The sequence below is a fragment of the Actinia tenebrosa genome, unplaced genomic scaffold (assembly GCF_029948245.1).
Source record: "Actinia tenebrosa isolate PJP-AT-01 unplaced genomic scaffold, QUT_ActTen_1.0 PGA_scaffold3__52_contigs__length_22856419, whole genome shotgun sequence".
In the NCBI taxonomy this organism is placed as follows: domain Eukaryota; kingdom Metazoa; phylum Cnidaria; class Anthozoa; order Actiniaria; family Actiniidae; genus Actinia; species Actinia tenebrosa.
In genome coordinates this window covers 12,625,097-12,635,096 of record NW_028292580.1, presented here as the reverse complement: position 1 = coordinate 12,635,096, position 10,000 = coordinate 12,625,097, and the positions used below count along the sequence as shown (strand labels likewise).

General features: G+C 40.3%; 1 protein-coding gene across 1 annotated transcript in view; it reads right to left on the bottom strand.

Moving 5' to 3' along the window:
* Positions 1 to 10,000, bottom strand: part of LOC116306668 (uncharacterized) — a 103,770-nt gene that overhangs the window by 30,314 nt on the left and 63,456 nt on the right. The window contains 15 exon segments of the mRNA XM_089035162.1: positions 1 to 123; positions 196 to 318; positions 511 to 630; positions 1,011 to 1,130; positions 1,522 to 1,638; positions 1,884 to 2,006; positions 2,225 to 2,347; positions 2,697 to 2,819; positions 2,914 to 3,927; positions 4,240 to 5,295; positions 5,592 to 6,425; positions 6,723 to 8,738; positions 8,852 to 8,974; positions 9,236 to 9,361; positions 9,609 to 9,731. Coding sequence (XP_088891288.1) covers positions 1 to 123; positions 196 to 318; positions 511 to 630; positions 1,011 to 1,130; positions 1,522 to 1,638; positions 1,884 to 2,006; positions 2,225 to 2,347; positions 2,697 to 2,819; positions 2,914 to 3,927; positions 4,240 to 5,295; positions 5,592 to 6,425; positions 6,723 to 8,738; positions 8,852 to 8,974; positions 9,236 to 9,361; positions 9,609 to 9,731 — 6,264 coding nt within the window.

Below are 10,000 nucleotides of genomic sequence, written 5' to 3'. Positions count from 1 at the left end.
CTTGGCAAATTCGTCCGTCTTCCTCGTAACCTTTCTTACAACGGCAGACATACGATCCAGGGACATTCGAGCAGAGTGCGTTAGTGTCACATGTGTTGTCACCGCTAGAACACTCGTCTATGTCTGCAAAAGAAAATAGTTTGAGATATAATAAGAAGTGATTATCAATAAAGTATCAGTAAGAAAGGAACAAACCATTGCAGGTTACTCCATCTCCAGAGAAGCCCCTTAAACAGCGACAACGATATGATCCAGGGGTGTTGCTACATAAGGCATTACTTGGACAAGAATGAGCCCCTTCTACACATTCATCGAGATCTAGGAAAAACAACAACAATCATTACTGAAACGAAGTACGAGCATATCGCATGGAAAATGGAAACAAAAAGTGCATTAAGCAAGGAAAAGGGAAGAATGGAGAAGACATTAGAAGAAACACGAAGGGAACAGCAAGTAAAGGAAAGGAAAGCAAAGGAAAGACTATACGACTAACTATGTGGATAAAAGTACCTATGCAAGTCCTTCCATCACCAGTGTATCCCCTCAAGCAACGGCAAACATAAGATCCCTTCATATTGGTGCAGAGAGCATTCACACCACATACCCCATCATCCACACACTCGTTGATGTCTTTGAATTGAAAGATAAAAAAGAAAAAAACATTCGTGAAGTTTTTCTCCTCTGCCTTATCCCCTGTTCAAACCCCTGGGCGTGAAGGGCAATGCTGGTTTAAGGTGACTGCCTAATTTTCAACTTTCGAATTGAGCCCAAGATGTGAGCGCGCATAACAACCAAGAAATAACCTTCAAAATGTCATCGAGGAACCATACGAGTTTTGAAATGGGCGAAACCATTAAACTTTTCACGGGACTCTATACTTTTCATTGAGGCTTAGGAAAAGGGACAAATGGGGAAGAAATTAGGAGAACCACGAAGTGAACAGAAAGGAAAGGAAAGGGAAGGGTAAAAAAAAGGAAATACTACATGATTAACTATATGGATAAAATCACCTATGCAAGTTTTTCCATCACCAGTGTATCCCTCCAAGCAACGGCAAACATACGATCCCTCCATATTGGTGCAGAGAGCATTCACACCACATACACCATCATCCACACATTCGTTGATGTCTTTGGATTGAAAGATAAAATAGAAAAAAACGTTTGTGAAGTTTTTCTCCTGTGCCTTATCTCCTTCTCAAACCTCTGGGTTATAGATTTTTTTTTTGACAAGATATATTTTTGGAATTTTTGTTTGATTTTATGACTTTATGGTGAAACAATCTTTATGTCTCCAGAGTAACCCTGAGACAAAGATACGAGCCTTCTGTGTTCGTACACAAGGCATTGATGGGAAACGAGTGAGAGCCGTCTTTACATTCGTCGCGATCTAAAATAACTGATGTGTTAAGCAAATGAAAACACATACAAACAAATGAACAGACAGTCACACGCCACATGACAGACCATGGATATAAATGATTGTTTGATAACAATTTAATTATTTCTTTGTTTTACTCACCTACACATACTGATCCTTGTCGTATGTATCCCTGTTTACACTCGCATTGACTGATAGTGCCCTTCTTCACGCAAACAGTATTGCCGGTGCATTCTGGATCACAATCCCTACCAAGTTCTGGGGGGGAAATGTCACCACACAGTTTCATGAACATTTTGTTGTGCAGACGTTTATCCCATCATGTCGTTTTTAACCATCGGAATTTACGGACAATTTCGGTTCAGTAAAAACATTTACTTGTCGTAGAAACAAGAATTGCAGGTGAAAGAGACGTTCACCCTGCTACTACCTCGGTATCATGATACAGCAGCAAAAAAAAAAAAAAAAAGAAAAAAAAAGAAATATCAATATAATTTCGTTACCTCTACAATCTACTCCATCTCCTTCATAACCATCTCTACACTTGCACTTGTAGGAGCCAATAGTGTTGATGCAGTCTGCATTCATATCACACTTAAGAATTCCATTAGAACATTCGTTGAAATCTGAAAAGTTACACAAATTCAGTTTTGAGTTCTCTTTTGCTTTGGATTAGTCTCGGTTTTGTGTAGAATATTGACGTGTTCAAGTGAAGGTCCGTTGAATTTTGAAGTGTTGGTATTGTTGAAGTTGTGCATTCTTTACTGTACCGTTGTTCATTTTTTTTTCAATAAATATTTCTAGTTCAAATTTAATCTTAAACTTTAATTTCAAATTTAATCACCTTTGCATGTTGTCCCATTGCCCAGGAATCCTTTTTTACATGTACATTGGTAAGATCCCAAGGTGTTCACACACTCAGCATGGACGCTACATACAGGAGTCTCTGCGCTGCATTCATCGTTGTCTGGTGAAGAATTAACAATGCATTATAGCGAATAACAATTGGCGGAGCGAAGTAGATCTCCTTTACAGGAGCGGCTCGAGAAGTGATGTCAACGAGCTTCGCACTTCATACCATGATTTTTCAAAATGGAAAAAAAATATTTCTGAACGGCAAAAATTTACCACCATTTGTTTCTCAATAAACCAATTGTTTAACATTTAGGATAGATATTTTGCTTCTTCTCAGAATACCTCTCTTGTATATCATGTATAAAAAAATGTGGTCAATATTTTTCTTGATAAGTATTTAAAAACAAACACAACAGCCGGGATATTTTTCAAAATAAAATATATGATAAAAGTTACAATACCTTTGCAAACATTGCCGTTGCCAGAGTAACCCGCCTTGCAGTTACAGCGATACGACCCTAAAGTGTTCATGCAATTTGCATTCTCATCACAGTCTGCGATAAGATTTACGCATTCATCTTCATCTAAAAGAAAATATTATTTCAAGGATTTCAGAAAAACACTTCTTCTTAGAAATGACAAAATATTATTCCGCACTTTTTCAAATAGTTCGTTTACCATGGCATTGCGTTCCATTTCCAACAAAACCCTCTTTGCATTGGCAAACATAACCATTATCACGGACGAAACAATCGGCGTTAGGATGACAATCATGTTTCCCTTCAGCACAGAAGTTTACAGGCAAAACCGCTTCACCAGTAGTTGGTTTTTCAGCAGTAGTGGTTGATTCTCCAGTTACTACTTTTCCAGGAGTTGGTTTTCTAGTTACTACTTCAGCAGTGGTAGTTCGTTTTCCAGTTACTACTTTCCCAGTGGTAGGTTTTCCAGTTACTACTTCAGCAGTGGTTGTTTTTCCAGTTCCTACTTCAGCAGTGGTGTTTGGTTTTCCAGTTACTACTTTACCACTGGTTGGTTTTCCAGTTACTTCTTCAGTGGTGGTTGTTTTTCCAGTTACTACATCATCAGTGGTGGTTGGTTTTCCAGATACTATTTCACCTGTGGTTGGTTTTCCAGTTACTTCTTCACCAGTGGTTGGTTTTGGAGTTTCTACTTCAGCAGTGGATGGTTTTCCAGTTTCTATTCCAGCAGCGGTTGGTTTTCCAGTTTCTACATCAGAGGTGGTGGTTGGTTTTCCAGTTTGTACTTCACCAGTGGTTGGTTTTGGAGTTGCTACTTCAGCAGTGGTTGATTTTCCAGTTTCTCCAGCAGTGGTTGGTTTTCCAGTTACTACTTCACCAGTGGTTGGTTTTCCAGTTACTACTTCACCAGTGGATGGTTTTCCAGTTTCTACGGCACCAGTGGTTGGTTTTCCAGTTACTTCTTCAGTAGCGGCTGGTTTTCCAGTTACTACTTCAGCAGTGGTTGGTTTTCCAGTTTCTACTTCACCAGTGGTTGGTTTTCCAGTTACTACTTCAGTAGTGGTTGGTTTTCCAGTTACTACCTCATCAGTGGTTGGTTTTCCAGTTACTACTTCACCAGTTGTTGTTTTGCCAGTTTGTTTGTCTTCAGTGACGGCGGATGTGGTTACCTTTATCTGAGGAGGCTGAGTTTCTGTTTTTTCGGTAAGAATTCCTGTTTGAAACGCAAAAATTAATCAGTATGTCAATTACCGCAGTAAAAGGTGGAAAAAGATGAAAAATAATGTAGGTGCAGTAAAAGATAAGTGTCATGAATTTAAATTATTCAAAAATCGTAAATCTTAATTTAGTAGAAGAATATCAAGAAGAATATGATATGAAAAAAACAAATTAAGCATATGACAAACAAATGTATGCATCACCACTTAGTACATGCGTTTGCCGTAAATAAAAAAACCAATGATGAATTTTGATCTTATTTTTAAAACACAAAATCCTCTAAGCTTTTTCAGCATCTATACCATACCCGTTTTTGGAGTAATTTCTACAATTGTTGTAGGCTGTTCAGTCTCTTCTTCTCCAGTGGTAGGCTGTTCAGTCACTTTTTCTCCAGTGGTAGGCCGTTTGGTCTTTGCAACAGTTGTAGGTGCTAGAGTAGCAGGTACTGGACCACTGGTAGGCTGTTCAGTCTCTTTTTCTCCAGTGGTAGGCTGTTCAGTCTTCTCACCAGTTAAAGGTGTTACAGTAGTGGGTATTGGACCTATCTTTTTTCCAGTGGTAGGTATTTCCGTCTCTTTTTCTCCAGTGGTAGACTGTTCAGTCCTCTCACCAGCTGTAGGTGTTACAGTACCGGTTACTGGATCTAACGTTTCTCCAGTGGTAGGCTGTGCAGTCTCTTCTGTTCCAGTGGTAGGCCGTTCAGTCTCTTCTGTTCCAGTGATAGGCTGTTCAGTCTCTTCTGTTCCAGTGGTAGGCTGTGCAGTCTCTTCTGTTCCAGTGGTAGGCTGTGCAGTCTCTTCTGTTCCAGTGGTAAGCTGTTCAGTCTCTTCTGTTCCAGTGGTAGGCTGTGCAGTCTCTTCTGTTCCAGTGGTAGGCTGTTCAGTCCTCTCATCAGCTGTAGGTGCTACAGTACCGGTCACCGGACCTAACGTTTCTCCAGTGGTAGGCTGTACAGTCTCCTTTTCTCTAGTGGTAGGCATTTCCGTCTCTTTTTCTCCAGTTACAGATTTTCCAGTTACTACTTCACCAGTGGTTGGTTTTCCAGTTACTACTTTATGAGTGGTTGGTTTTCCAGTTACTACTTCACTAGTGGTTGGTTTTCCAGTTACTTCTTCAGTAGCGGCTGGTTTTCCAGTTACTACTTCAGCAGTGGTTGGTTTTCCAGTTTCTACTTCACCAGTGGTTGGTTTTCCAGTTACTACTTCAGTAGTGGTTGGTTTTCCAGTTACTACTTCAGCAGTGGTTGGTTTTCCAGTTACTACTTCACCAGTTGTTGTTTTGCCAGTTTGTTTGTCTTCAGTGACGGCGGATGTGGTTACCTTTATCTGAGGAGGCTGAGTTTCTGTTTTTTCGGTAAGAATTCCTGTTTGAAACGCAAAAATTAATCAGTATGTCAATTACCGCAGTAAAAGGTGGAAAAAAGATGAAAAACAATGTACGTGCAGTAAAAGATAAGTTTCATGAATTTAAATTATTCAAAAATAGTAAATCTTAATTTAGAAGAATGATATGAAAAAAACAAATTACGCATATGACAAACAAATGTATGCATCAAAACTTAGTACATGCGTTTGCCGTAAATAAAAAAACCAATGATGAATTTTGATCTTATTTTTAAAACACAAAATCCTCTAAGCTTTTTCAGCATCTATACCATACCCGTTTTTGGAGTAATTTCTACAATTGTTGTAGGCAGTTCAGTCTCTTCTTCTCCAGTGGTAGGCTGTTCAGTCACTTTTTCTCCAGTGGTAGGCCGTTTGGTCTTTGCAACAGTTGTAGGTGCTAGAGTAGCAGGTACTGGACCACTGGTAGGCTGTTCAGTCTCTTTTTCTCCAGTGGTAGGCTGTTCAGTCTTCTCACCAGTTGAAGGTGTTACAGTAGTGGGTACTGCACCTATCTTTTCTCCAGTGGTAGGCTGTTCAGTCTCTTCTTCTCCAGTGATAGGCTGTTCAGTCCTCTCACCAGTTGAAGGTGTTACAGTAGTGGGTACTGGACCTATCTTTTCTCCAGTGGTAGGCTGTTCAGTCTCTTCTTCTCCAGTGATAGGCTGTTCAGTCCTCTCACCAGTTGAAGGTGTTACAGTAGTGGGTACTGGACCTATCTTTTCTCCAGTGGTAGGCTGTACAGTCTCCTTTTCTCCAGTGGTAGGCATTTCCGTCTCTTTTTCTACAGTGGTAGTCTGTTCAGTTTTCTCCTCAGTTGTAGTTACTACAGTAGCGGTTACTGGATCTTTCTTTTCTGCTGTAGTCGATTTTCCAGTTTCTTCTTTAACAGTGGTTGGTCGTTCAGTTACTACTTCATCAGTGGTGGCTGGTTTTTCAGTTATTACTTCACCAGTAATTGATTTTTCAGTAGCTACTTCACCAGTAGTGGTTGGCTTTCCAGTTACTACTTCAGCAGTTGTTGGTTTGCCAGTTCGTTTGTCTTTAGTAACGGCGGATGTGGTTACCTTTATCTGAGGGCGCGGAGTTTTTGTTATGTCGGTGAGAATTCCTGATTGAAAAGCAAAAATTAATAAGTATGTCAATTATCGCAGTAAAACGGGGAAAAAAGATGAAAAACAATGTACGTGCAGTAAAAGATAAGTTTCATGAATTTAAATTATTCAAAAATAGTAAATCTTAATTTAGAAGAATGATATGAAAAAAACAAATTACGCATATGACAAACAAATGTATGCATCAAAACTTAGTACATGCGTTTGCCGTAAATAAAAAAAACCAATGATGAATTTTGATCTTATTTTTAAAACACAAAATCCTCTAAGCTTTTTCAGCATCTATACCATACCCGTTTTTGGAGTAATTTCTACAATTGTTGTAGGCAGTTCAGTCTCTTCTTCTCCAGTGGTAGGCTGTTCAGCCAATTTTTCTCCAGTGGTAGGCCGTTTGGTCTTTGCAACAGTTGTAAGTGCTAGAGTAGCAGGTACTGGACCACTGGTAGGCTGTTCAGTCTCTTTTTCTCCAGTGGTAGACTGTTCAGTCCTCTCACCAGCTGTAGGTGTTACAGTACCGGTTACTGGATCTAACGTTTCTCCAGTGGTAGGCTGTGCAGTCTCTTCTGTTCCAGTGGTAGGCTGTTCAGCCTCTTCTGTTCCAGTGGTAGGCTGTTCAGTCTCTTCTGTTCCAGTGGTAGGCTGTGCAGTCTCTTCTGTTCCAGTGGTAGGCTGTGCAGTCTCTTCTGTTCCAGTGGTAGGCCGTTCAGTCTCTTCTGTTCCAGTGGTAGGCTGTGCAGTCTCTTCTGTTCCAGTGGTAGGCTGTTCAGTCCTCTCATCAGCTGTAGGTGCTACAGTACCGGTTACCGGACCTAACGTTTCTCCAGTGGTAGGCTGTACAGTCTCCTTTTCTCTAGTGGTAGGCATTTCCGTCTCTTTTTCTCTAGTTACAGATTTTCCAGTTACTACTTCTTCAGTGTTCGTTCGTTTTCTAGTTACTACTTCTGCAGTGGTTGGTTTTCCAGTTACTTCTTCGGCAGTGGTGGCTGGTTTTCCAGTTACTACTTCAGCAGTTGTTGGTTTTACAGTTATTACTTTATCAGGGGTGGTTGGTTTTCCAGTTACTACTTCAGTAGTGGCTGGTTTTCCAGTTGCTACATCAACAGTGGTTGGTTTTCCAGTTACTACTTCAGCCGTGGTTGGTTTTCCAGTTACTACTTCACCAGTGGTGAGCTTTCCAGTTACTTCTTCAGCAGTGACTGGTTTTCCTGTTACTACTTTAGCAGTAGTTGGTTTTCCAGTTACTACTTCACCAGTGGTTGGTTTCGCAGTTAGTTCTTCAGTAGTGGCTGGTTTTCCAGTTACTGCTTCAGCAGTGGCGGTTGGTCTTCCAGTTACTACTTCACCAGTGGTTGGTTTTCCAGTTACTACTTCAGCCGTAGTTGGTTTTGTAGTTACTACTTCAGCAGTGGCTGGTTTTCCTGTTAGTACTTCACCAGTGGATGGCTTCCCAGTTAGTTCTTCAGTAGTGGCTGGTTTTCCAGTTACTACTTCAGCCGTGGTTGGTTTTCCAGTTACTACTTCACCAGTGGTTGGTTTCCCAGTTGCTATTTCACCCGTGGTTGGTTTTCCAGTTACTACTTTACCAGTGGTAGATTTTCCAGTTACTACTTTACCAGTGGTTGTTTTTCCAGTTAGTTCTTCAGTAGTGGCTGGTTTTCCTGTTACTACTTCAGCCGTGGTTGGTTTTGTAGTTACTACTTCACCAGTGGTTGGTTTTCCAGTTATTTCTTCAGTAGTGGCTGGTTTTCCAGTTGCTACTTCAGTAGTGGCAGTTTCTTCTTCACCAGTGGTTGGTTTTCCTGTTACTACTTCAGCCGTGGTTGGTTTTCCAGTTACTACTTCACCAGTGGTTGGTTTCCCAGTTGCTATTTCACCCGTGGTTGGTTTTCCAGTTACTACTTTACCAGTGGTAGATTTTCCAGTTACTACTTCACCAGTGGTTGTTTTTCCAGTTAGTTCTTCAGTAGTGGCTGGTTTTCCTGTTACTACTTCAGCTGTGGTTGGTTTTGTAGTTACTACTTCACCAGTGGTTGGTTTTCCAGTTAGTTCTTCAGTAGTGGCTGGTTTTCCAGTTACTACTTCAGTAGTGGCAGTTTCTTCTGCACCAGTGGTTGGTTTTCCTGTTACTACTTCAGCCGTGGTTGGTTTTCCAGTTACTACTGCATCAGTGGTTGGTTTTCCAGTTAGTACTTCAGCAGTTGTTGGTTTCCCAGTTACTTCTTCAGTAGTGGCTGGTTTTGCTGTTACTACTGCAGCAGTGGTTGGTTTGGCAGTTGTTACTTCAGGAAAGGTTGGGGTACTGGTTTTCTCTTTTGATAAGAATATTCATGGCATCAATGTAAGAATAATATTGTAAGATTTGTCATCACTAACAGGTAATTAATGTGTTTGAGAAGAAATGATAATTAATGTGTTAACAAACCTGTACATGTGATTCCATCGCCAGTGAAGCCATCCCTGCATTGGCAATTAAACGAACCAACGCTGTTAATACAATCCGCGTTTTTATCACACTTTCGTTTGCCCACTTCGCACTCGTTTTCGTCTGAAATGGAAGAACATGAGCATCATCTTTCTATATATCCACCTTATGTTTAAGATCGGAAGTCTTAAAATAAGGGAATGAATTGTTCGGTGCACACAAAGTAAAATTGTTCTTTTTGTACGCAACTATTAAAGAAAGAAGTGATGCTCTAGGGAATGACTCGTGCTCTGAGAAAAAACACCAAACACTACGCCTAAGCTGAAAAGATCTAGATAGTTTCAAGTAGATTGTGTGTGTTATGATAAGAATACGATGTTATACCGGTGCAAATCCTGCCATCTCCAACAAATCCCTTCAAACAGCGGCACAAGTAGCCTCCAAGAACGTTACTACATCTTGCATTGGTAGGACACTTGTTCAACTCAGGAGAAGAACATTCGTCTATGTCTGTTGTTGAACGCGAAAAAAAAAATTTTAGTAAAATAACTCAATTTGCTGGCAAATAATTGACGTCTTCATTAAGCAGGCACTAGCTGGGTTTACGATATTTCAAAATTTGCTTGTTAATTTCAAATTTGCTTGTTAATTTCAAATAGTTTCAAAAAGGATACGAAATATATTTCTCTGAAAAATTAAATCTTTTCATGGAAAATAGAATTTTCATGCTTCACATAACGGCTGCCGTAAAACCAACCTGTGCATTTTCCATTGACGTCCTTATAACCTTCATTACACGAGCAGTAGTAGGACCCTTGAGAGTTGACGCACACGGCACCAGCACCACAAGTAACGTTGGACACAGTGCATTCGTCGATATCTGATGCATTCACATTGAAGGACAATAATCATTAGAGTACCGAAATTGTTGTTCATAATGTTTTTGCAGCCCCTGCAACTTTCTAGGGTATGAGCGACCTTCCTTGGCCATTGAATGGTGTTAAATTTGGTTACTTTGAGAGAGGATTAATAGCGAGTTAAATGTGGGCGATTGGGGTAGAGAGAACAGAGCTTACGAAATAGTTTTCTTGGCCATTGTGTGGTGTTTGAAGCACAGGTGACCAAGGCAACCCCAAGTTGAGTTGTTTG